General features: G+C 47.2%; 1 protein-coding gene across 2 annotated transcripts in view; it reads left to right on the forward strand.

Moving 5' to 3' along the window:
- The first annotated feature begins 4,799 nt into the window (after window positions 1-4,799).
- The window catches only part of Tuft1 (tuftelin 1), a 46,304-nt gene continuing 23,838 nt past the window's right edge, over window positions 4,800-27,265 (forward strand). Inside the window, exons 1-3 of one of the 2 annotated variants that reach the window (XM_075978263.1) lie at window positions 4,800-4,925; window positions 24,713-24,787; window positions 25,144-25,245. In XM_075978263.1, the coding sequence (XP_075834378.1) occupies window positions 4,866-4,925; window positions 24,713-24,787; window positions 25,144-25,245 (237 nt within the window). In that variant the 5' untranslated portion in view covers window positions 4,800-4,865. The remainder of the gene's footprint in view (window positions 4,926-24,712; window positions 24,788-25,143; window positions 25,246-27,265) is intronic. The other variant, XM_075978264.1, reaches the window with a different exon arrangement.

The raw sequence follows: 27,265 nt of genomic DNA on the forward strand, positions 1-27,265 counted from the left end.
CTCTGAGCCATCTCTCCAGCCCCCAGTTTGTTGTTTTTTTAACATTGTGTGTGTGTGTGTGTGTGTGTGTGTGTGTTTGGTGTGTTGTAGCATTCATGTATACATGCATGCATACACGCACACAATTGTGGAGGTCAGATAATAAATTTGAGACTCCTTTCCACAGTGTGGGTCCTGGGGATTGAACTCAAGTCGTGAGGCTTGGCAGCAGGCGCCTTTAGCTCCTAAGCAGGCCCTATTTCAAGAAGTCATTTAAACTGTACTTTAAAATGAGACTTTATTTAGATGTCTCTCATAACTGATCAGGGATCTAGGAAACATGGACTACTTAAAAGTAGAAGTACTCTTTCCTAACAACCTCTGGGAAGAGCAAGGAACGCTGCAGTGGCTACTTTCCATTGCTGTGACCAGACACCACAAGGCAACCTAGACAGAGAAGTGTTTATTTGGGCTTAGGGTTCAAGAAGGATAAGAGTGTCACCATCATGATGGCAGGCAGTGGCAGGCAGGCAGGCAGGCAGTTGATTGCTCACATACACACAAAGGAAAGTAGAGAGCAAACTGGGAATGGTGTGGAAGTCTGAACTCTCAAAGCCTGCTCCAGTGATATAATTCCTCCAGAAAGACTACACTTCCTCACCCTCCCAAACGGAACCAAGTGTCAAATGACAGCTCATGGGGTGTAGTAATATGGGCGGCGGCAGGGTTGCGTCCCCAAACACCCCAGCCGCCTGCCCGGCTCGGCTAGCTTATGCCCCAAATAATTACACGGACACTGTATTCTTTTAAACACTGCTCTGGCCCATTTCTAATAATCTATGTAGCGCCCCTAGGTGCGCTTACCGGGAAGATTCTAGCCTAAGTCCATCCTGGGTCGGAGCTGGGGCATGGTGTGCGTCTTCCCTGGAGCAGGTAGCATGGCGTCTCTCTTGCGTCTGCTCCGGAGAGCGGAGCTGTGGATTCTGACCTCACTTCCTCTTCCTCCCAGCCTTCCCTTCTGTTTACTCCACCCACCTAAGGGTGGGCCTATCAAATGGGCCTAGCAGTTTCTTTATTGCTTAAACAATGAAATCAACAGATTGATATATGACACTCCCCCATCACTTCCCCTTTTTCTGTTTAAACAAAAAAGAAAGGCTTTAACTTCAACCTAGCAAAATTACATATAACAAAACAGTTATCAAGTAAAAGTTACATCAGAAACATTTATACATATAACAAAATTGACCGTAAATCTCTATCAATAAAGCAAAATCTATACTAATGCAAATTATTCATGTCTATATCATAGCCCCCTTTAAATGTAAAAGAACATTTATAAACTATATTTGGGAACATGGGCGCAGTTTTTTCTCTCCAAACTGCTTCCTGCTGAATGGGGGCGTCGTTAATGATTTTAGGGTGTAACCTGTGTGCCAGGTTTATCTCAGTTGGCAGTTGAGCAAGGCAATTTTCTGAAGATGTTCACAGCAACCCTTCAGGAGGACGTGGTCCATCATACCAAATCGGAATAGAAGAAATCCATAGAGTCTCATCCTCTGTGAAAACAAAAGAAGACTCTCTCCAAAGCATCATATCCTTAGATCCAAATTTCGAAATCGTAATACCCTTATATCCATTCTGGTTTAGCTTGGCAGCCCATGTAATGAAATATCTCTCTGTACTTAGCTCCTTCACAGTCAAAAATTTTAAAGAAAACACAATGTACATAATCCAGACTCTCTGTGAATTTTCCATCTTTACGCGGCTTATTTTTACTCTATCACTTTACTTTATTCTGTCTCTTTAAAGACTTTACTTTTACTTTTTTCTTTTTAAACCATTAACTTTATTCTCTATATTCTTTTTCTTCTCTCTCCCAAGCCAACGTACATTTATCCAACAGTGTGACTCGTTTAGCTGTCTGAATCTGTCCTATTGTGAATCTGCAATTTTTTACTATTCAGGAGCACTTTTGATTTGTGCCTTTAAATCACTAGGCGCTTAAGAATCTAAGATGTGACATTCCTAGGTTAACTTTTGCTTTTTGAGTGCATATCTTTGACCTGGAATAGCTCTATAGACCAGGCTGTCTTTGAACTCTCAGAGATCCGCCTGTCTCTGCCTCCCAGGCATTGGGATTAAAGGCGTACACTACTACACCTTAGAGATCTGTTCGTCTCTGCCTTCTAGGCACTGGGATTAAAGGCGTGTGCTACCATACCTTGAAGTCACAGAGGTCTATCTCCCTCTGCCTCCCAAGTGTTGGGATTAAAGGTGTGTACTAAGACACACAACAACTCTCTTCCTTTTTTGTTTTTTGCTTTAAGAACTTCAACTTTCAGCTTGCATATATTTTTAACACACTTTAAACCATTCAGAAATTTTCTCTGTCTTTGAATCTCTCTTTACTGTATATCTCTCTTTTTCTGACCACAAGAGCCTTTAATTTACTAAGCAATATCAGTAGGACTAAAGGCGTGGCTTTGCCAGCTAGATCCAGTCCATTCCTTAACTTTCCAGCCTCATGGCCTTTCAAGGTCCCTGCCAGCCAGCGAGCTACAACAGACAACACTCAAATCCTCTCTCGGTAGCCGGCCCTCCTGCCTCAAACAGTCAGAGTTTGCCCTGGCAGGATGGCCCAGAAAGCCAGCATTTTTAAACGGCGCAGCTTTTTTCCTGCTACGGCTGAAAACCGAAAAGCATGTGTTCAGCTTTTCATCAACACTGTTTAAGTGTTTTGTGGCAGGACCTCTTAATGAGCTGCAGGGATTTGCAGCTGAAGCTGAGTCAGGAAAATTTCAAAATGGAGGACGTACCATTTTGTGCTAGCTCTGGGGCTACCAGGTAGGAGCGGCACTCAGCACTTTAATTCTGAAACTGAGCGTGCAGCACAGAAATTCTTTTCATCCAAGTTACAGCCAAATCTGACACGCAGAGAGAGCACTGCGCAGTCTGAAAACACGTCTCTGTATGGCAGCAGGAATCCGCCATGCTCTTCCGCCTGCCTAAGCCTGATTCTGCCTTCTGCCTAGGAGCAGACGGGGAGCTCTGAGTCATCGTCACGGTCTCAGAGCACTCTCCTTCTGATCCCAAGTGGGAACACAACATAAAGCCAGAGTTTGCACTGGCGGCAAAGCCCCAGGAAGCCACACTTTAAAATAACGCAGCTTTTTTTTCTGCTGCTGTTGCTGAATCAGGAAATCTCTCTACAGCACGTCACCAACAAACAGCAAAAATCTGTGTTAAATGCTCTCTCCCTTATTTTTAAGCCTTCTCAGGTTTTTTAAGTGGGTTTAGTTAGCCACACGTATGGGCGTCATTTGTAGTAATATGGAGCGGCGGCTGGGCTGCGTCCCCAATACCCCAGCCGCCCGGCCCGGCTAGCTCAGTCGGTAGAGCATGAGACTCTTAATCTCAGGGTCGTGGGTTCGGGCCCCACGTTGGGCGCCATTTGTAGTAATATGGGCGGCGGCAGGGTTGCGTCCCCAAACACCCCAGCCGCCTGCCCGGCTCGGCTAGCTTATGCCCCAAATAATTACACGGACACTGTATTCTTTTAAACACTGCTCTGGCCCATTTCTAATAATCTATGTAGCGCCCCTAGGTGCGCTTACCGGGAAGATTCTAGCCTAAGTCCATCCTGGGTCGGAGCTGGGGCATGGTGTGCGTCTTCCCTGGAGCAGGTAGCATGGCGTCTCTCTTGCGTCTGCTCCGGAGAGCAGAGCTGTGGATTCTGACCTCACTTCCTCTTCCTCCCAGCCTTCCCTTCTGTTTACTCCACCCACCTAAGGGTGGGCCTATCAAATGGGCCTAGCAGTTTCTTTATTGCTTAAACAATGAAATCAACAGATTGATATATGACACTCCCCCATCAATGGGGGACTTTCACACCAAACCGCCACAAGTGCCTTTGAGGGGTAGAGAAGAGACCAGAACCAGGTTTTTCTCTTATCCTGGGTCACTGATAGCCCCAGCTTTTATCTTTCAGGGAGAGAGCTTTGCATCCATTTCTTACTATCCAGTGACTCAGTGCAATTCCAATTCACACGAAGGAGCCAGCTGTTCACCAAAACGAATGTAGTAGTTCTGCCTACTCAAGCTGGTCAGCTTTTACACATGGCCTGTCCCTCTGGATCAGTCAGTGGGATAGCCATCTACCAGCGTTCAGTCCTCAAAAGAAGCAAATGCCTCTGGTGCTGTGGAGACTCATCTTTTCTCTAGGGCGCAAATTCCTTTTAAGGCGATTTGTCCCGCCTCTCCCCACCATATAAGGGTAGCTTCTGGAAAACAAGCCCCACCCAGAGTTTAGCTGGCTTTGACTCCGGCCTGGGCGGCTTGCCAGGGAAAAGCACCTGCCAAACTGGCTTAGACTAGTCCTGGTGAGCTGGCCCTTGGTGCTTGCCTACCTATTTGCCACAGAGGAAAGATTTACTCAGCTCTAAAAACCCTACAGGCTGGCTTACGTTTAGAGAGAGGAGAGACCATAGAAGCATGTGCCGGCCCCAACTCACTTTTACAGAGGGCCAGACAGATTCTTTCCCTGCACCGATCCTGGAGAGCTGAAAGGAGACAAGACTAATGAAGAATGCTGAGATTCCACCACAGACTCGTACTCACCACCTCCTCGTACCCAGCGGCCACCCTGCCTTCACTCCCAAGCCCCACCTTTTTGTAAATCTGCGGTAGCGCTAGTAGGCGAGACCTGAAGACTCTTGGCACCGCCCCCTCTCTTCCGCTCAACCCATTGACAAATACCGCGTTGGGCGTGGCGCAGCTCCAGTTCCGCCCCCGACGCGCCTATACCAGGGGGCGGTTCCGTGCGTGCCCGCCCAGTTGCCGCCGGACCTCGGAGTTGAGGGCTCCCGTGCGACCTCCGCGGAAAGATGAACGGGACGCGGAACTGGTGTACTTTAGTGGACGTGCACCCGGAGGGCCAGACCGCGGTAGGTCGTCTCGCTCACCCCGCCTTCCCGCCTCGGCATCGGGCTGTCCAGTCCAGCCGCTCCCGTGCCTTACCTGACGCCCGGCTTGGTGCGGTCAGGCCCGCGTCGCCCCGTGCGCTTTCTTCCTTTGCCTTGCGGCGGACGGTGGCGTGGGAGATGCGGGACGAAACCCTGGAGGCTCCCGGACTGGGGAGTACCTGCCCTTGGCGAGGACACTGCAGCCCCGGTCCTGGGACCGGGCGCTTTACTTAGGTGTCTCGTGGGCAGCTGGATTGGGTCGTGGGAGACGCTCAAGGGACCGAATTCCTGCGCCGTTTCGGACACTGTGCCGGTCCAGGAGGTTTAGGCTTGTCCGTGTGTCCCGATGACCTCAGAAGCCCTTCAAAGACTTTTATGGTGCTTCAGGTGATCCTTTAACTAGAAAAATGAGGCAGAGGGTGAAATGCTAGGGCAGGGAACTAAGAGGCGAGAGCGTGGGAGGGCCGGCTGATTTCAGGCAACTCCGGAATTGTTCAGAGATTCTACCTTTCGCTAAGAGGATGGATAGAGCTTTCCGTGTGACTGTCACCTCTTTCGAATTTATTTTTTCATCTTGCTTTAATGATCCCCTCCCTCTTTCGACCAACCAGTAGCTTCCTGGGTTTTGCTTCCGTGTCCAATTGCCAAGCCTCGGGAGGGGATGAAAGGGATGTTTTGAGACAGACAGAGCGAGCGAGCGAGCGAGCGAGAGAGAGAGAGAGAGAGAGAGAGAGAGAGAGAGGCAGAGGTGAGTGTTCTCCAGAGCAAGCCAGTTTTCCCTGTTCCCCTATGCCCTCCCCACCCAGCACCCTCAGCTGACCGCATGATTTTTCTCTCTCCAGAGGGAAAGGCCGGTAATTTGATGCTGAATGTTTCTAGGCATTGCTGGGGGATCCAAATACACCGTAGATCTGTGCTAATTAATTTATTTCCAAGCTATTGTGGGAGAGTGATATGAGAGCCAAGGAGATGGGGGGGTTGTGCCCCCCCCCATCTGATTCCTTTGCTTCTGCCTGTCTCAGCATGTCCCTGAGGCAAAGCTAACCCAGCCACAGCTGGATTATGGCTCTTCTTCAAAGGATAGTTGTAGAATAGGTGCTCATTTGAAGTTTAGAATACAGCTGATCACTGAAGTCTGCTCACCGTCCCCTTGACATTTTTGCCTAGAAGTATGAATGTTTCTGCCACATTACAAGTCTTGACACTGCCCAAACCCAGCCTTTCCTTCCAGGTAAGAGATGCTGACCAAATGGAAAAAACAAAACCAACAGCCAACAAATCTCAAGTTCTCCATGCTTTTGCTGTTTTGGAATGGTTGAGTCAGGAAAAGAATGTGGAATGAAGAAGAGTGAGGGGTCATGGGCGTCTCTTTGCTTGATGTAGAAAAAGACCCACGTCCTATAGAGAGAACCAAAACACAGAAGGATCTGCTGCTGTCCCTTGATACTTTTGTTGCTTGTTTTGTGGGACAGAGAGCAGAGATGGAGAATAGCAAGGAATTAGTTCTGGGTCTAGGTACGTTTAGAGCTGACTAGAGAGCTTTATATCACGGAGGAGACAGGCTAGACTCGAGACTCACTTTGCTCTAGAGCTGGGAATAAAGAAACCCTTGCCTCGATTTGCTCTTGGAGACATTCCTGGGTTCTTGAGGAGGAAGGACAGATGGTAAACAATCAATCAGTCAGGAGACAGGGTTTGTCCTGGATTCCTTGCCTCTGACTGAGCCAATCTGCAGATAGAATTTATGGCCCTGCTCAGTTCCTGGGAACCTGTCATGGACTCATAGCATTGAACGGTGCTCAGTGAGGATGCAAAAGGTATGAGTAAATAAATGAGTCAATGGATGCCTGATGTATGGGTGCTGGGGTCGAACCCAGGGCTGTGGGCATGCCAGGCAAGCATTCGACTAACTGACCCCACCCCCATCAGGAAAACAGGCCCCCAGGATTTGGGAGTGTAGACAGTTGGAGTCAGAATCCTGGGACCATGTGTCTCCCATGCTTCACACTTTGATGAGAAAGTACAGTTAACACACTGTAGTGCTGTTCTGGCTGGACATTTGTAAAGGCACAGTCTTTAGAGCCTTTAGCCGCTAGTGGGTCTGAAATCAACATAGTGGGGCAGAAAGCTTTTGAGCTTCCGTCCATTCCGGCACTGTACCCCACCTATGTGTTTTTGGGAGTGCCTTTCTCTTCCTTAATAAGCTGTCTATATTCCTGTCACTAAGCAAACAAACAAGAACATAGAGGTAAGGCTGGGCATAGTGGTACATGCCTTTAATCTTGGAACTTGAAGACAGAAATAGATGGACCTCTGGGAATTTGAGGCCAGCCTGGTCTACATAGTGAATCAGGCTAGTTATGACTACATAGCTTGCAAGACCTTGTCTCAAAACAAAACAAAACAAAATATATAGTGGAAGAGAAACAGCATTAAAAAAAAAAAGGAGCTTACATCCCTAGAGTGTTGTTGGCAAGAGTAGTCTTTGGACAAAAATGTTGCTTCAGTTACATGTGAGTCTGAAGGGATTAAAGGTGCAGCCCACTGTGTCTGTCTGGTTATAAATATATTTTGATGTTAAAAATGTTTGTTTGAAAGTGTCCTTGGTAAATTATATTGGCATAGAAAGTACAAATGAATACCAAACTCATTAGACATTTCCACTGCCTTCCTTTGCTTATAGTAAACAATTCAGTGACCTAGCTACTTTGAGATGAACTTATTAGGAGAGAAGGAACGGTGCACAGAGGTAAAGGAGAGCTTAGAAAGTCCGAGTGAAGGGATTCCTGGACAAGAACACAGATGCTTTCTTCTTCTGGGTGGTTCCAGCTGTCTTAGGCCCTTCTGCCGTTCTTCTGAGATCCAGGGAGCCATTGTTTCCTGGCATCTCCCTAACTAGGACAGAGCAGGGCTCCTGGGCTGGCAGCTTTACAAGATTGCCCAGTGAAGGATGGGGTGCAAAACCCACATGCTGTCACCAGTGGAGGACATGGAGGCTGCGTGTAAAGAACGTGTTCGTGCCTTAGACCCGGCACGGGTGCCTGCCTCCTTCCTCCCTCCGTCCCTGCTATCTCCCTCACTCACTCCCTCTCTTTGACTTTTTTATATTTTTAGTTGCAGGCCTAGTCTTTAACAGCTGAGCCATCTCTCCAGCCCCCCCCCCCCCCCCGACCTTTTAAATGAAAAGACTATGTGGGATAGAGAGATGACTTCGTAGTTCAGGGTTCTAGTTGATTTGATTCTCAACACCCATGTAGTGCGTGGCTTACCACTACCCACAACTTCAGTTCCAGGGGATCACATGCCCTTTTCTAATGGGCACCAGGCATGTGTGATTTACATACATACATGAAGGAAAACATTTATACATATAAAATCAATAAATAACATTTAAAGAATATCTTACTTTTTTTTTGGTTTCTGGCATTTTGAGGCAAGGTCTCATGCAACCCTAAGCTAACATGAAAGTTCCTGGTCCTCCTGTGTCCACCTCCCAAGTGCTGGGGTTTTAGCCTGCTCTTGTATGTGATTTATAAAATGAAACTAATATCAGATGGGTTTTGAAAAAATACAGTTGTTCTCTACTTTAAGTTCTGCTGCTTGGAAAGTGGCCACTTTCAACTCTTACCTGTTTTGTCTGGTGCGAACCTCTGTTTCTAAATAAAATGCTTATAGTAATTTTTTCCTGTTTTGAAAATTACGTTCATTCATTTGCTTGGGCAGGAGTGGGAATCTGCCGTGGCACATGTATGGAGGTCAGGAGACAGGGAAATCAGTTCTCTCCTGCCATGTGGGTCTTGTCAGGTTCCGCATCAGACACCTCTTTGCTAAGCCATTTAGTTAGCTCCTTTTCCTCTTCTTCCTCCCTCCCCCTTTCCTCAGAGTTGCTTGTACTTGGGGTGTCCTCAAGCCCAATAGTGATGTCCTTAAACTTCCGACCTTCCTTCTTGCCTTCACCTCCTGGATGCTAAGGTTACGATCATTTGACAACATGCACGATTTATGTGGTGCGGGGGGTCAAAACCAGGACTTTGGACATGCTAGGTAAGCTTTCTTCTAGTTGAGCTACACCCCCAGCCCAACCACCCCCAATACCCACCGAGAAAACACTAGAGGTACAAAGAATTGAACCTGGGGCCTCATGAGCACTAAGCAAGTGCTCCACCACAGAGCTGTGCCTCCTGGTTTTGTTTGTTTTCTATCAGTTTTAAATACCTGTTGACTTGTAGGAATTATAAGGAGGTTAATAGTCTCCTATTTCTTAGACAGCCCTTTCTTGTGATTGCAGCGTAACCACAGTTTTTAGTTAACCCGTGATTTCTATTAATAGCATTGCAGGTAAGAGCGTGGCTCTGGGGCTGCTGGATTGCTTGCCCGGCATGCACAAGTCCCTGGATCGGCTCACCAGCGCTATACAAACTGGGTGTAGTGCACATGCTTATAATCCCAGCACTCAGAAAATTAGTCAGGGAGATGAGAAGTACAAGGTCATCCTTGGTACATAGGGAGTTCAAGGCCAGCCTGGGATACATGAGAACTTGTCTCAAAGTAAACAAATAATTAATAATTTAAAAAGTTTTTTGTTTTAAAAGAAAGGCAGCATAACTTTGTAAGTCTGACTAAGTACTTTGGTAATTAATTTCTTCATTCTCAGTTTCCTAATATGTAAGAAGAGACAGCAATCGTACCTTCTCATAAGATCATTATGGGGATTAAGTAAGATAACGTGTGTGAAACATTAAAGACAGCGCTTGGCACGTGGTAAGCGGTCAGATGTTAGCTCTTATTTTGTGTTTGCCACTGGTGTGGACTGAAATGTTTTAACTGCACCTGGGTACCCAAGCCTAGGGGTGGAGGAAATAGGATTGTGTGTATCTATGTGTGAGTGCAGGTATACATAGAGGCCAGATGCTAAAGATGGATTTCTTTCTCAGTCTCTGGAGATCTGTACTCTGCTTGTACATGGAACCATCTCCACTTCCTCCGCTCCACTCCCTTTTTGAGGCAGGGTCTCATACTGTACCCAGGCTGACCTAGAACTAAGGTAGCCCAGGATGGCCTCAGATTTGCTGTGGTCCTCCTGCCTCACTCTCCAAAGTGCTATGATTGAAAGCATGTGCCACTACACCTTGTCTGACTTTGGTCAAGTTTTCATCTCTTCATATAGGCATGTGCTTCTTCTTCATTTTTTTTCAAGATTTTTATTATTGTGTATATAGTGTTCTGTCTGCATGTGTGCCTGGCGCATACCAGAAGAGGGCACCAGATCTCATTATAGATGGTTGTGAGTCACCATATAGTTGCTGGGAATTGAACTCAGGACCTCTGGAAGAGCAGCTAGTGCTCTTAACCTCTGAGCCATCTCTCCAGCCCTGTTTTTGTTTTTTTGAGACAGGATTTCTATGTAGCCCTTGCTGTCTTGGAACTCACTCTGTACACCAGGCTGGTCTCAAACTTAGAGATCCACCTGCCTCTGCCTCCCGGGTTCTAGGATTAAAGGTGTGTATGGCCACATTTGCTTATCCTTACCTGTTCCTTTCCCTTTCCTTGATGTTCCAGGTCTCTGCCAGTGTAGAGAGCCAAGAGTAGGAGGGAGACTGGGTGACCCAAGGTGGAGAGCTGAGTGACTTTTGCGAGTCAGCAGGGCTGGGCCTTCATAGTGGTATTGAGAGTTAATGGCCCTTTCATTTTTCCATTTCTCGTGGCCAAGGGAGCTGGTGTACTCTGGGCTATTTTTTTTATCTCTGTGTTACCCTTCCTTATATACTGTGCTTTCCCCTAACCTTCTCCCTCCCTTCTTCCTTCCTTCTTTCCTTCCTTCTTACTTTCTTTTCTTGTTTTGACACAGGCTCTCTTTCTAGCCCTGACTGTCCTAGAACTTGCTCTGTAGACCAGACTAGCCTTTAACCCACAGAGATCTGTTGCGAATTAGGTCGGTACAATAAATAACCAGGCCAGCTCAAGAATAACAATTATATTTTAATGGTTATAAGGGGAAACTCACACTACAAGAGTGGGAGGTCCGACTTCCTATCTGTCCGGCGGGAGCCGCGCAGATAGAGAATGCGCACCTGTGTCCTCCCAGTTTTTCCTTCCTGGGCTCCAGAGTTAAAGGCCTATGCTACCACACTTGAGGGGTTTTTTTGGTCTTGGAAAGATTTGGAACTTGTTTATCTGCTGTAGGATGAACCTTTGTCTTTACTGTCTATTAGATGCTTCCTGTAAGACTTCAGAAGCCAAAATAGTTTAATGATTGGGCCTACTTTTTCTTTAGTCAATGCTTGGACTGTAAGAGATGGCTCAGAGTTAAGAGCACTGGCCCCTCTTATAGATGACCTGGGTTCAGTTCCCAGCACCCAGAGGGCAGCTCACTATTACCCGTAACTGCAGCTCCAGGGGATCTGATGCCCTCCTCTGGCCTCTGTGGGCACCAGGTGCTTGTGTGGTACGCAAATATCCATGTAGGTAAAATACTCATGTACGTGACACAAAGATAAATATTTTTAAAATTGGGGTGTGGTTTATTGTAAGTGAACCATGAATTTTAACCATTTTATAAACTTTATTAAAACCATCATGCCAACGGTTCACCAGTTTAAGGTATATAGTTCTGTGGTTTTGGTGTATTCAGAGATACACGGTCATTGCTGGACCACTTTTGGAGCCTTTTGCTCACTTCATAATGAAATCTTTATTTATTGGCAGCCACTCACTCCCCATTCCTCTGAGTCTCTCCAACCCCAGGCAACTACTAGTCTGTTTGCCTATGAATTTCTTATTCATTTTTACATTTCCCATAAATGAAGTCATGCAGTCTGTGGGCCTTCTGACTGTCTTTCAAGTTGTGTGCTGCTGAAAGGCTCGTACACATACGACACTGACTGATGCTCCATGTTAACTCTGGTGTCCTGTGGCGTGTTCATCATAGGATAAATGGCGGACCTCTGGGTTCTTTCTAGTCTTCGACTGTTGTAAGTATTGGTGCTAGGGAGTTTTATAACTTTATGTAGACTTATTTTCCTTTTATACCTGGGAATGGAATTGTTTGAGTATTCTTACTTTCTTTCTTTCTTTTTTTTTTTTTTTTTTTGGTTTTTCAAGACAGGGTTTCTCTGTGGCTTTGGAGCCTGTCCTGGAACTAGCTCTGTAGACCAGGCTGGTCTCGAACTCACAGAGATCCGCCTGCCTCTGCCTCCCGAGTGCTGGGATTAAAGGCGTGCGCCACCACTGCCCAGCTGAGTATTCTTACTTTCAAAGAGGATTGAGAGGCCAGGGGCATGGCTTTGTTGTTAGAGTGCTCACCCAGCATGAAGTCCCTGAGTTCAGTTCCCGGAACCACATAAACGTGCCATGGTGGCCCAGCACTGGGGAGGTAGAAGCAGGCAGATTAGAAGTTCATCCTGGGCTACATAGTGAGTTCGAAGCCACTTAAGATCTGTGCTCATTGGTGCTTCCTCCAATGGGACGAATTTTGAAATGCTGAAAGTCCTGTCTCTGTGACACCTGGGTGGGGAAGAAACTCTTGGGTGGAGGAATCTTTCAAGTTTGGGGACTATTTCTTCCGGCCCCTGCCCCTGCCCCAGACTCCAGTGTGAGTTTCTCCCCACACCATTCCCTACTCCTTTTGCTGCCCGCTCTACCTTTTCAGTGAGTCCCCAAGCCCGACAAGGATTCGGGGAGAGCTTGGCTTTCTTGCCTGGTTTGGGAGGGGAAGATGTGAGAGAGGAAAGTTACTTAACCAGTAGGCATGTGGCACCAACCTTGCCCGCATTTCTCCGGGGTGGAGCGTGCACCAGATGGTTTCGGTTCCAGGGCTAGTGCTCAGATCGGGTGGGACAAGCTTCCCCGCCTGCTGGTAATTATGGCATGTGCCTCTTTGGGTCACGGTGCAGTCTTGTGAAACACCTGTTTCTTAGGGGTGGCAGGATTCGTTGGGAGAATGGATGTGTGCCAGGAAGACTGTTGGCCCAGATTTAAGGCTGGGCAGCAGAAGCAGGAAGAGAGGAGAATGTGGGGTGGGTAGAGCAGGGTGGAGATGATGAATGAAAGAAGCCTGTGAGAGCAGGAAACCAATCACAAGGAAGGCGTCCAGACCAGGGAAGCCTCAGCCTTTGGTATCCGGTCTGGGGAGTCCCCCTTTCCCCAGCCTGGCTGCACTTGAGGCAGGTGTCCCATACTGTCACTGCCAGGCACCGGTGTGGGGCTGCAGATCATGAGAAATGTGTTGCTCCAAGTGTCCTCATTTTCTTTCCCCAGTCAGGTGAGTCCCATTGTGGCGCTTGTCCAGTCCATGCTGCGGGTAGGCTGCCAGATGAGAGGTGCTCCCCTCCTGTTTTGTTGGTTTACCTGTGAGGAGGAGGGAAGGGAGGACCAGGCACACCAAGCCTACTCACCCAGTGAATTGGCGACCTTCCCCGAGAGAGTGTGGGCACCCAGCCATCCCATTCCATCCCGTCCTCTTCCCTTTCCCTTTTCCCTCTTGTTGGCCTCTCAGGAACCAGTGTTAGGAGAAGGTGGCATTCTCAGTTTTTGGGTGGACATAGCTGGACAATCCACAGATGGGGATAGCAGTGGCTAAGATGGCCGCCGTAGCAGCAGCTTGTGAGATTACATCAGCCTGCAGGAGTTGGGTACAAGGTGAAGGTGACTTCGAGGTTTTCAGCTCAGAGACCATTTCTGTTTCCCTTCCCTTTCTGACCCAGGCATTTTACCCTGGACCTCCCCACTCCCAGAACTAGTGGCTCCGTAGCCGCCTGAAGAGTGGGTTCTAGGAAAGCGGGCTGTTCCCATGGATCTTTTCCCACTCAGTAAGCTTGTGGTGTGAGAACCCCTGGGGCCCCCCCTGTTTATCTCCTATCACCTCTCTGAGCCTCTTGATCTGCTAAGCCCTTAGCTATGTGTTTACCCCCTCCCTGCTCTGAGGAGTGAGTCACACTGCAGGTTTGTTTGAACAGGGCTCAGAGGCTGTTGTAATTGGAGGTCGCTGGGCTTCTCCGGAGAGTGTTTATGAGGTTAGAGGCCTGCTCACCTTATGATTAGTCCTGCTTTTGCCCCTCGAGAAGACTCCCAATTCCCCTGTAGCCTTGCAGAGGCCCCAGAGGGGACCATCCTCCATCCTACCCAACACTTTGGGGTGGTTTCTAAAGGTCTTTTCTGCCTGAACACAGCCCTGTGGTCACTGTAGTTCCAGAGGACAGCTGTTCTCAGCAAGCAGAGAGGAGCCCTAGGGTTTCCATCCTTGGCACTGTTTTGGAGTTGTGGGATGAGGTCTGTGGCTCTGTAGCGTCCGCAGAGAACCCTGGGCCTCTCCCTCCAGGATTGTGTAGACCGTCTGTTAGACGCCCTCCTCCCTTGACTGCCTGGGTACTGTGCTGCCTCCATACACCGAGTGCCTGTGCATTGCCCTCACACAGCTCCTACTCTGCCCAAACTGAGCAGCGTGGGTATGGTCACCTGCGGTCTACAGACTGTAATCAGGGTCCAGAGAGCGAGCGCTTGCAGGATGAGCGGACGCCAGATGGGATTCACATGGCTCACTTCTATCTAGCCTTAGGACCTTGCTTCCCTTCTCCTCACTATAATTTTACTATGGGGGTGTTAGGCAACATTTCCACAGAGGGGTTGGGGAGATGGCTCAGGCAGTAAATTGCTTGCTGGGCACACTGAGGACCTGGTGGCGGGGTCCTTGAAATCCCCATGCTGGGAGGGAGAGACAGGAGGGTCCCTACACTTCACTGGTCAGCAGTCTGGCCTACTCTGTGAGCTCCAGGTCAAGGACAGACCCTGTCTAGAAAGAATAATGGCGACTGAGGAGTGACACCCAAGGTTGACCTTCGGCCTCCACGCTCACCTACGCGAACACACACAATAGACGCGCACACATGTAAACCCAAAACCACAGAAATATATGGGGGAAAAAGGCCTCATGCCCCTCCCCCACTCTCCTTTCCCTTCCAGGGTTTCATAGTCCAGGCTAGCCTCAAACTTGTGTGTAGTCAGGATGACCTTGAGCCTCTGCTCCTCCTCGCCCCCCCCCACAGTGTGTGTGTGTTCAGAACAAATGTGTGTTTGCTTAGAACGAATGCTGTGTGGCATCTTGGTTAGAAGCCGAGAGGGGAGCCTCAGGTCTTGGGATTTGTCTATGAGTAGTTGCATGATGAGACTCTTCACCTGTGAACCTGTTTGTAAAATTGGAACCGTGGTGCTTACTGCATGCTGTTGTTAGGCTTAAATGAGTTAGCACATGTAAAGTCCTTGGCCTAGAGCCCAGTAGGGTCCCACTCATAGTAATTGCTGTGTGTAGGAGTTGACAATTACTGTGTGTTCGTGTACTTAAATGAAAAGCCATGTTTTGTGAATTAGTGTCTATTTTTTTTTCTTTTTATTAAGAGCCCAAGCTTCCTTGAACACACTGTATAGCCCAGGCTGGGTTTAAATTCTTGTTAGTCTCTCAAGGGTTAGGGGATCTGTCGTAGTTGGGGTTTTATTTGCTGTGAGACATCATGTCCACGGCACCTCTTAGAAAGGAAAACATTTAACTGGGGCTTGCTTACAGTTCAGAGGTTCAGACATGGTGCTGGAGAGGGAGCTGAGAGTTCTGTTGATCTGCAGGCAGCAGGAGAACCACACTGGGCGTGGCTTGAGCATAGGAGACCTCAAAGCCTACTTCCTCCAACAAGACCACACCTCCTAATAGTGTTCTCTCCCTCTGGGCCAAGCATTCAGACACTGTGGGAATCATACTTATTCAAACTATCACAGGATCATAAGTGTGAACTGCTTTGTGGCCATTTTGTAGTTTAACATTTTCTAAAATTTTTATTTTATTTTATTTATTTTATTTTATGTAGGTAGGTGTTTTGCCTGTATGTGTAGACTGTGTACCACATGCTTGCAGTACCTATGGAGGTCAGAAGAGGGCGTCGGACGTCCTGGAAGTGAGGTTATAGACATTTGTGAGCCCCTCTGAGGGCTGGGAACTGAACCAGGAGCAGCCAGTGCTCTAACCTCTGAGCCACCTCTCTAGCATGCCCCTTCCCATGTACTTTGAGTCTCATTATGTAGCCAGGCTGGCCCTGACCCCGCTGCTTTTCTGGATTGCCGGTGTGCCCAACTGAGCATCCTTTGTATATCCACGGGCCGTTTTCTTCTTAGGCCCGCCTTCCTGGGCTGTTGCTGATCTTTCTCATGATACTCCTCCGCCATTCTCTGTTGACTTTGTCTAGTGTGCCTGACTGCTTTCTCCAGATCAGAGAGTCTGGCCAGGTAGTGGTGGTGAACACTTTTAATCCCAGCACCCAGGAAGCAGAGGCAGGTGGATCTCAGAGTTCAAGGCCAGCCTGGTCTATAGAGTGAGTTCCAAGACAGGCAGGGCTCCACAGAGAAACTCTGTTGGGGGTGAGGGTGAAGGTAAGCGGTCTGTGTTTCTCAAAAGAAAGGGATTTGGGAAGATCCCTGGCTGGATCACCTGAATTCTCTCAATGTGTCTTCACATCAGGTACTCTGAGCTGGTCACTGCCTAATCAGCTGTTCATGTATTCAAGGTCTCTGAGAGAAGAGGAGCAAAGAAAAGGGTATAAAAGGGTTATATAAATAAGACCTAACATGGTCTTCCCCCACTCTTTTATTATGTTTTCTTTTTATTTGATGTGCATTGGTGTTTTGTCTGCATGAATGTCTGTGTGAGGGTGTCAGTTTCCCCCGGAACTGGACTTATAGACAGTTATGAGCTGCCATGTAGGTGCTGGGAATTTAACTGTGTCCTCTGGAAGAGCAGCCAGTGCTCTAACCTCTGAGCCATCCATCTCTCCAGCCTTCTCCCCCTACTTTCAAGCCCCCATCCTGCAGATGAGTAAGCCTGAGTAGTATTGCCTGCTGCCTGGTGGATTGCTGACGGATCTTGTGGTTGCAGAGCGTTCATGAGCGCAAAGGCCTTGTCGTGTCCTGAAGACAGCACCTCACAGCTTCCTCCCAGTCCTGGTGCTACATTCTGCTGCCCCTTCTGTGGTTATTTTATTCTAAATTTATATTTTATTTTATTTTTGGTTTTTCAAGACAGGGTTTCTCTGTAGTTTTGGAGCCTCTCCTGGAACTAGCTCTTGTAGACCAGGCTGGCCTCGAACTCAGAGAGATCCACCTGCCTCTGCCTCCTGAGTGCTGGGATTAAAGGCATGTGCTACCACCACCCAGTTTATTTTAATTTTTTTTTTTTTTTTTTTTTTGATTTTTCGAGACAGGGTTTCTCTGTGGTTTTGGAGCCTGTCCTGGAACTAGCTCTTGTAGACCAGGCTGGTCTCGAACTCACAGAGATCCGCCTGCCTCTGCCTCCCGAGTGCTGGGATTAAAGGCGTGCGCCACCACCGCCCGGCATTTATTTTAATTTTTGAGACAAGGTTTTACTCTACAGCTTTGGATGGCCTGGAACGCTCACTTTAAACTCACAGAGATCTGTTTGCCTCTGCTTCCTGAGTACTGGGATTCCAGCCGGTACCCAGTCTAGAAAGATGGCTCTGTAGTTAGGAGCACTTCTAGAGGACCTGGGCTTGATTCTTATCATCCACATAGCCGCTCGCCAGCCTCTGTAATTACAGTTCCAGAGGATCTGACACCCTTTTCTGGCCTGCTTGGGCACTGCATACAGATGATATACTTGCATACATGTAGGCAAAACACTCATCCATAACATTAAATAAAAATTAAAAATGATTAAAAATAAAAATGTAGGCCAGGCAGTGCTAATGCATGCCTTTTTTCTCAGCACTTGGGGTGGAGGGGGGAGGGCAGAAGCAGGAGAACCTCTGAGTTTGAGGACAGCCTGGTTTACAGAGCGAGTTCCAGGGCAGCCAGGGCCACACAGAGAAACCCTGTCTCTAAAAAACAAAACAAAAGTTAAAGACATACGCCATCTCACCCAGCCTATTAATTAATTTTATTTTATTTTAAAGACAGGGTCTCATGTGGCCCAGTTGGGCCTTGGGTGTTTACTGTGTAGTTGACCTTGAACTTCTAATCTTACTCTGTTCAGCCCCCCCAAATGCTGGAGTTACAAGTGTGCACCTTTACACCGGGTGTATATGGTGCTGGGAATCGAACCCGGGGCCTTGTGCAAGCATTCTGCCAACTGAAATATAACCCTAACTTTCAAGTTGAGCCTTGAAGGCTGAGTAGGAATTCTCCAAAGAGATTGAAGTGGGGTGGGGTATCGTTGCAACTGTCCCAAATGCTATTCCTTTTCTCTAAGGAGATGGAAGAGCGACCCAGGGACTGTTACAGATCATTTTGATCTATCAAATAAAGGTTTCTTTATGGCTTACTTACTTTATATCATGCATATGTGTTTTGACTGTGCGTGTTTATGTATGTGTGTGTGTATATGTATATATGTACGTATGTGTATGTATTGCACCATGTATCTGAATGACTACCATGGAGGCCAGAAGAAGGCCTTGGATCCCTGGAACTAGAGTTACGTACAAGTGGTTGTGAGCTGCCATGTGCGTGCTAAGAACCAAACCAGTGCTCTTAATCACTGAGTCTTCTCTCCAGCCCCAATATTTTCTTTAAAAAAAACCTGTTTGTGTTTATGTGTGTGTGTGAGAGAGAGAGACAGAGATAGAGAATAAGCTGTAAACCGACAACCTACATAAGGGTTGGTCTGAATAAATTAGTCTATCCATTAAATAGAGTGTTAGTGAGCATTAAATACAGTTTTGGCTGAGGCAACAGGACTACAAGTTCAAAGACAGGGTAGGCCACCACGTGAGATCCTGCCTTAAAAAAATAGATGATGGGGAGGCTGGAGAGATGGCTCAGCAATTAAGATCACTGACTGCTCTCCCGGAGGACCTGGGTTCAATCCCCATCACCCACATGGCAGCTCACAACTGTCTGTAACTCTAAGATCTGACACCCTCACAGAGACATACACGCAGGCAAAACCCCAACGCACATAAAATAAAAATAAATATAAAAAATAGATAGGATTCCCTATCCGTATCCCTCAGCTCAGACCCCAGTACACTGCATTGCAGGGTACGGACGTGGAAACCCCCTGAGCTTTCCCTGCTCACACAGGCATCTCTGCCATCGCTGTTGCCTCGGAGTCACTCTGCCCTTTTGCCCCACCCTCCCATTCGCTCCCAGCAATCTTTAATCTGGTCTTTCTTTCTTTTTCTTTTATGCATTTATTTTGTGCTGAATTTATTCCAAGGCTGTAACATTTGTAGCTTCTGTTTCTTCTAGGAATTCTTTTTCTTTTGTGCAGCCTCCTCTTCTGGCTTAGAAACAGTTGTTCCTTTTCAGTGAGGGGGTCACCTCCGTGTTTCGGGAGCTCATGTATGGATTAGTATGCTCATGAGTTCTGGTAGTGGGTGCTTTGCTGGAGTACACCTGGTGTGCTCAGTGGCTGGAGAATCCACAGCTGACCCTAAGTGGTGCACTGCTCTCTGTAAGCCCGGGAGACACTCAGCAGTGTTTTAGCCACCGACGCTGGCCAGCTCCACTGTTTGCCCTGTGCGCATCTGCTGCCAGACCGGCACTCGCTGCTCCTTTAAAATGACGGCTTTTGGTGGGACATAGTCTCCGTGGCTTTCCGATATACAAACCCTGGATGGCCTGGGCAGTTACATGGATGTTCTTTTTTTGTTTGTTTGTTTTTTTGGTTTTTCAAGACAGGGTTTTTCTGTGGCTTTGGATCCTGTCCTGGAACTAGCTCTGTAGACCAGGCTGGTCTCGAACTCACAGAGATCCGCCTGCCTCTGCCTCCCAAGTGCTGGGATTAAAGGCGTGCGCCACCATCGCCCGGCTTACATAGATGTTCTTAAAGTGAATATAAAGCCAAGCGGTGGTGGCGCACATCTTTAATCCCAGCACTTGGGAGGCAGAGGCAGGTGGATCTCTGTGAGTTCGAGGCCAGCCTGGTCTACAAGAGCTAGTTCCAGGACAGGCTCTAAAGCTACAGAGAAACCCTGTCTCGAAAAACCAAAAAAAAAGGGGGGGGGGAATTCAAAGATTTAAAACTCTTGAATTGTATAATTGTGTGGGGTTTTCTGGGTCAAGAAAGTAGTGAGCCATTTTCATAGGTCACCTCAGGCTGCTTGCAGGGAGAGGGTGTCTTCGTTTCTTTCCTGTTCATTCGAGAATATTACATAAATGGAGTTGTATGGCGTCTACCTTTTTTAAAAAAATATTTATTTATTATTATTTATACAATATTCTGTCTGTGCGTATGTCTGCAGGACAGAAGAGGGCACCAGACCCCATTACAGATGGTTGTGAGCCACCATGTGGTTGCCGGGAATTGAACTCAGGACCTTTGGAAAAGCAGGCAATGCTCTTAACCACTGAGCCATCTCTCCGGCCCGGCATCTACCTTTTTATTGTTTTTGTTCCTACTCATAATTCTCTGGAGATTGCTAGTATAGGTATCAGTACTTGTCCCCCTTTATTGCGAAGTAATGTTCTAATTTAATGGATTTACAAAATTAGCAGTTCACAGCAGTTAGAACACCGGCTGCTCTTCCAGAGGACCTGGGTTTGATTCCCAGCACCCACATGGTGGCTCTCAATCACCTGTAAGTCCTGCTCACGGAGACCCAACAGCCTCTCTGGCTTCCTTGGTCACTGGGCATGCACATGGTGCACAGATGTAGGCAGGTAGGACACCCATACCCATAACTTAAGTTTTTTTAATAAGCAAAAACCCACCAAATGTAACAACTTGCCTGTTGAAGGGAGGCTTTGGGGAGTGGGTGATGCTGGAGATTGGATGCAAGGCCTTGACCATGCCAGACAAGATCTTCCATAACTCTTAAGGATTTTTCCCTTGTTATATTGAGACACAGTCTTATTGTAGTCCAGGCTGGCCTTGAACTTGAGATTTTGTATGAGTCTGTGCACAGATATGCCAGTGTATGCAAATACAGAGATCAGCTTGCTAGAGTGGTTTCTTTGTCTCTACCATGTGAGTGCTGGGGACTGAACTCGGGCCTTCAGGCTTGGCAGCAAGCACCCTTACCCCTGAGCCACCTCACGGGCCCTGTTCCGATTTTAGTATATGTACTGTCAAAATGGGTGCTATTTCAGTAATTCTGGTGGGTATGTAGTGGTGCTCAGTGTGATCTTAATTTACATGTGCTTACAATTATTTATATGTACTTATTTACCATCTGTATCCCTTCATTAGTAAAATGCCTCTTCGTGTTCTTGTCCTGCCTATAACAAAATATTAGGGAATAAATTATACTTGTGAAAGATACTGGTGTCCGTAAGTCGTCCTGTGTTGTGTGTTTGTATCTCCCCCCGTGCACACAGGCACATCGATTTCTGTCGTTGTCTGTACTCGGTTACACTAGCTTCATCAAGTGAGCAGTGCTGTGGGAGCTCCTTCCCCTCCTTCAGCCAATAGCCTTTAAGATTCCTGTCAGAGAGCAAGGGCATGCTTTACAGCTGCATTTACAGTATAAGAGACACGCCCACGTGGACTGGTATCTTAAAGGCTATTGGCTGAAGGAGCAGAAGAAGCTCCCACAGCAGAACCGTCTTCCATTCTCTGGGTGAGATTGCATAGACCTGGCACTGCCTCTCCGGTCCATGAGCTGATTCAGTGGAGTCGTCCAGGCCTGGAGAGTTCAGACTAGAAACCTGATTTCCTTATGAGCTACAGTCTCTATTCATTTGGGAGTGAGTGACTTGTAGTGATAGATGTTCTTTTTCTCTATTTTAGGAATTGGTCTATTTATTATAAATGATCAAATTTATATTTAGAGTTGTTCATAGTATTAGTTCTTTCTTTTGACAGCTATGGGGATTTTAGGGATATCTGTTTCATTATCTTTTGGTAGGGGTCGTTTGAAACAAGATTTTACTGTGTAGCCCAGGGTGGAGCTTGTGATCCTCTTGCCTCTACTTCTCGGGTGCTAGGATTACAGGTGTCCACAGCCCTACCAGGTCTTATGAAGTGTTGGAAACTGACTTGGAACTTCATCCATCCCAGTCAGCACCCTACCGAGGTGGCTTCTTCTCCAGCACATAAGTCCCATAGTGTTGCTGTTCTCGTTGTTTCGGGCTTCTTTGAAACAAGGCTTCTCTGTGTATCCCTGGCTATCGTAGAACTCACTTCGAAGACCAGGCTGGCCTCAAATTCAGAGATCTTCTTGCCTTTGCCTCCTGAGTGCTGGGATGAAAGGCATATGCCACCATTGCCTGGCTTGATCTAGACAGTTTCTCAGTGAGCCTCCTTTCCCAGGTGATTCTGGATTGTGTCAAGCTGATTAGACCCTAATTAGAACATCACAGTTTACAGCCCACTCTCCTCCTTACTAACTGCTGAGATTAACATGTACCTAACAATTGTCTTAATTTTCTTGACTAAGATTGGTGGTGCATGCCTCTAATCCTAGTACAAAGACAGGCAGATCTCTGAGGCCAAGGCCAGCTTGGTCTGCATAGCAAATTCTAGGTTACATAATGAGAACTAGTCTCAAAAAGGTATGTGCCACCACACCTAACATACCTTTTTTAAAAGAACAGATAAAATTGTATTATTTGAAGTATGTGTTTAGTGTGGAACAATGCGATCTAGCTAAGCAGCATATGCATGGCTTCACACAGTTACCATTTTTGTGGTGAGAGTGGGCAGGGAGGCAGGAGAGATGCTCAGAGTCTAAGAGCACTGACTGCTCTTGCAGAGGATCTGGCTTTGGTTCCCACTACCCACATGGAGACTCAACTGTCTGTAACTCCAGTTCTGATGGTTTGGTGCCCTCTTCTGGCCTTCAAGGGCATTGCACACAAATGCTGCACTTCCATATCTGCAAGAAAAGCACTTATTCACATAAAATAAAAATGAAGAAATCCTTTCTAAGCAAACAGACTTCTGGGGCTGGGGTAAAGTGCAATCTTGAGGACCCGAGTTTGACTCTTGGTGGCAGCACGTGCCTGTAATCTCAGTACTAGGACAGAGACAGGAGGATGTGGGAGCGCTTTGCTGGCTTTCCAGCCTAGCCAAATTGGTGAGCTCAGGTTCAGTGAGTAACTTTGTCTCAAGAAATAAAGTGGAAATGGGAGGCGGTGGCGGGGAGGAGGCAGAAATCTTTAATAAATAAATTAATTAATTAAAAAAAAGAAATAAAGTGGATTTAGGCAGACCCCTGTGAGTTCAAGAACAGCCCGCTCTAAATAGTGAGTTTCAAGACAGCCAGGGCTATGTAGTAAGACCTTGCCAGACGGGAGGGGGCGAGGAAAATACCTGATGTTAACCCTGGGCTTCGACCTGCACACACACAACACTATAATCTACACTCTTAATCTTTTTTTTCCACTTATCATGGTCACCAGGCTTGGTGGCAAATGGCCTTTACTTGCAGAGCCGTCTTGATGTGTCTGCTTCTTTGTTGTTTTTCATATTGGTTTAATTAATTTATTTTGAGACAGGGTCTTACCCTCTACCTCTGTGGCCTGAAGCTTGCTATGAAGACCAGTCTGGCCTCAAACGCAGATCTAGCTGTTTGTGCCTCCTGGCACTAGCTCAAGGTCACTTTCCTCCTTGGGATGCCCAGCACCCCCATCTTCTCTTGGGGTCTGTGGTGTAGCTGGGTGGAGTCTAACATGGGCAAGTAGCCTGGGTTCCATCCCAGCACTGCAAGAAAATCAGAAAGGAAGAGAATAGGAGTTTCCATCTCTATTCTCCACCCTCACGCTGTCTCCCTCTGACTGTCAGCCCCTTGTCTTTCCCCATTTGAACTGAGGCCCAGAGTGGCTAAGTCCCCATGCATCCTAAATTTCTAGCCGCTTGCTTTCCTCACTTCTGTTTTCCTCTCTGAGATTTTTAGTTGTCCTCACAGGTGTTTAATCCATCCTGAGTTAGCAAAGTCGCCTTCGTCCTTTGAAATTACTGTGATATCAGAGTAAATGCCTGTTATCTTGCCTTCTGTAATTTGGATCATTTCCATGTGGCTAATAGAGGCTTGGTTGTATTCAGGTTTTTGTTTCTTTGTTTGTCGTTTGCTTGTTTTGTTTTTTGGAAATGTCTCACTTGTGTACTCTAGGCTAGCCTCAAATTGACGATCTTCCTGCCTCCGCCTGTTAAGTGCTGGAATTGAGTGTGAGTGAGTGTGTGTCTGTGTGTGTGCGTGTGTATATGTGTGTATATACGTGTGTGCGCGTGTGGGTCTTTTTGTATGTTTGCGTATGTACATGTGTGTGTGTCCACTCCCAAATTGAGATTCAGGGTCTGACTTATTGTTTGGTTTTAGAAGGATATCCTAGGCTTCAAAAGTTTCTGGCTGTTTATCAGGGGTTGAAGTTCTGGGTTCAAGAGCAGAGTGCATTGGTGTCCACCTGTAATCTCCGCACAGGGGAAGTGGGGGCAGGAAAATCAGCAGTTCAAGGCTATCCTGGACAGGATGAGACCCAGTCTCCGAACAAACAAACAAGCAAGAATTTTGGCTTGGAGATGATAGTCTGGGGATAATTTCTCTGTTCTCTGGGGAAGGAGAATCATACCTTGTGCTCCTGTGATCTGTGGAACCATGTGCCTATAGTCTTTCTCAGGTCAGAGACATGCCAGCACCCAGGGAGACCTGATACTGGAGAAGCCGAGAGCATGTCTCTGGACTTGTCTTTGTCAAGGCCTCTCTACTAAGGGGTCTCTGTTGCTGTTGTCATTACTAGAGCAGTGTGGACGTTCTCAGGCTGACCCTCCAGAGAGTCTACCTTAGCTGACGGCAGGCTCTCCACTAAGGGGTCTCTGTTGCTGTTGTCATTACTAGGGCAGTGTGGACATTCTCAGGCTGACCCTCCAGGGTGAACTGACAGGAGACGAACTTGAGCACATAGCCCAGAAGGTATCATGGTGTCTGCTGGGGCAAGGCCTCCTCTCAGCCAGCTCTTCATTGCTCCTGACCCTCCCTTCACCCTGGTGTTGCCTGGAGCCACATCTGTTGCTGCAAGCCTGCGAGCATCTCCTGCAGACACACCCAGCTAACCCAGCCGTGTGCTTTGGGAAGTGGGAGGCCCCTCTAAAATAAAAGCTAACCCAAGTTTTCTACTAACGTCCCCTGCCCTGTGTCCTTGTTGCTGTGTGGCTGCTCTTGGGGGGCAAAGAAATCAGACTGAAGCTTCCTGTAGGTCTCTGTGTGGGTTGAGGGCAGAAGGTCCTGGTTGCAGTGTGGTTTCTGAGTCACTTCTGTCTCTCTGGCAGGCGGGCAGGAAGACTTACGCCATGGTGTCTGATCGCTCCTCTGGGCATGCTCTGGCTTCAGAACTGGTGGAGTCCCATGATGGGCACGAAGAGATTATTAAGGTGAGCTTTGTTCACGTCCCCTTTTCCTCTCTGCTCCCCCATCCTGCAGGTATGTGATTGACAGCTCATATACCGGCTGGAGAGATCAGGGAGATGCTAGCTAGCTCCTGGTCGTCTCCTGCAGCGGTTCTACCACCAGAGTACACCCTTGCAGAGGCTTTGGCCGAGCCTGGCCCCAGGCATGGGCATGAACAGTTTTCCTTCTTTTTTAAAAATAACTTTATTAGAGGCTGGGGAGTTGACTCAGTGGTTAAAAGCACTTGCTGTGCTTGTATAGGACCTGAGTTGGGTTCCCAGCACCCATGTCGGGTGTCTCAAAACTGCCTGTTACTCCTCACCAGGGAGTCTAATGCCCTCTTCTGGCCTCCACAGGCAACTGCACTCATGTGCACAGTCTCCAGACTTACATTGTTCTATTATTAATAAAAACTCGCGAGTTAAATATCGGGATAAAAACCTGATTGGTAGAGAAGTGACCAGTGGCCTCCTCTTTCTCTCCTTCTCTGATCCAACAGGGTCTGTGAATCTTTTAAGCCACTCCCTCCTACTTCCTGTGTCTCCCTATATGTGTCCTGGGTTCTCCAATGGCTAATTCTGGTCAGCTGGTGGCTAACTTTGCACTCTGGTTCAAAGTAAACTTTATGGGCAGTCGCAGAGTTTCAGTGCAAACAAATTTCTCACAACAGTTTCCTATACAGATATACATGATACACATAATTAAAAGTTTAAAGATGTGTGGCTAGGGAACTGGCTTAGAGGTTAGAAGCATAGGGCGCTCTTCCCAAGGACCCGGGTTCGAGTCCCAGAACCTGCATGGTAGCTTACAATTGTCTGTAACTTCCATGTCAGGGAATCTAATACCTTGCAGGGTACCAGGCACATGTGGTGTACAGACAGACATGCTTGCTGGCAAAACTCCAATGCACATATAAATAAATAAATAGTTTTTAAATTAAAAATGTATTTAAAAAATTAAAAATAACTTTAGAACATAATATAGAGTTGAGCCAGTGCTCTTTACCTCTGAACCATCTCTTCAGCACCCCTATTTTTATTTATTTATTTATTTATTTATTAAACCATTTCTTTTTTCTTTTTCTTTTTTTTTACTTATTTATTTATTATGTATACAACATTCTGCCTCCATGTATGCCCGCATACCAGAAGAGGGCACCAGATCTCAGTACAGATAACTGTGAGCCACCATGTGGTTGCTGGGACTTGAACTCAGGACCTCTGGAAGAGCAGTCAGTGCTCTTAACCTCTGAGCCATCTCTCCAGCCCCCTATTTTTATTTTTAAGATAGGATTTCACTTTGTAGTTTGGACTAGCCTGGAACTCCTGCCTCAACCTCTCAGGTGCTAGAATTACAAGTGTGTGCTGCCACAGCCAGCTGCAAATGGAATTTTGTTTATTACTATATTTATTTATTTGTGTGTACATGTTGGGGGAGAGTTATGTGTGTACATGTGTGCTGTGTGCATGTGCACTGTTGGCCTTTTCCCCCCGAGGCCTGTCCTTTCTCAGCTACCCTGGAAGCTCCCGAGCCCTGGAGACCTTTCCGTCTCTGCCTCACTTGAAGCTGGGGTCACAGCACTTATGGGGAAGCCAGTGTGCTACCTGGGGCTGGAATCTGAATCTTGTCCTCATGGTTTCAGAGAAGTGCTCCTAACCATTGAGCCACAACTCTCCAGCCCCTGCCAAGGTTTCATCTTTGGATTGCTGACTGCTAGGATGTAGGAAGACAACCTGTTTGTACATTGAGGTGGTGTCCTTCAGCCTCGCTGCTCTAGCTGCGGCGTTCCCTGGGGATTTTAGATGGCTCTCTATGCTAGGTTATGTCATCTGCAAATAGGCATTGCTTCACTTCTTCCCTTCCAAACGGAATGCCTTTAATTACTTTATTTATTTTCCTTACCCAGAGTAATTGCATGCCTCTTGAAGAAGACGAAGCTACCTCATAGTCTAGCAGGATAACCGTTGTAAACATCTTACTGTATACCCTCCTCTATATATACAT

This window comes from Microtus pennsylvanicus, chromosome 7 (genome assembly GCF_037038515.1).
Source record: "Microtus pennsylvanicus isolate mMicPen1 chromosome 7, mMicPen1.hap1, whole genome shotgun sequence".
In the NCBI taxonomy this organism is placed as follows: Eukaryota; Metazoa; Chordata; class Mammalia; order Rodentia; family Cricetidae; genus Microtus; species Microtus pennsylvanicus.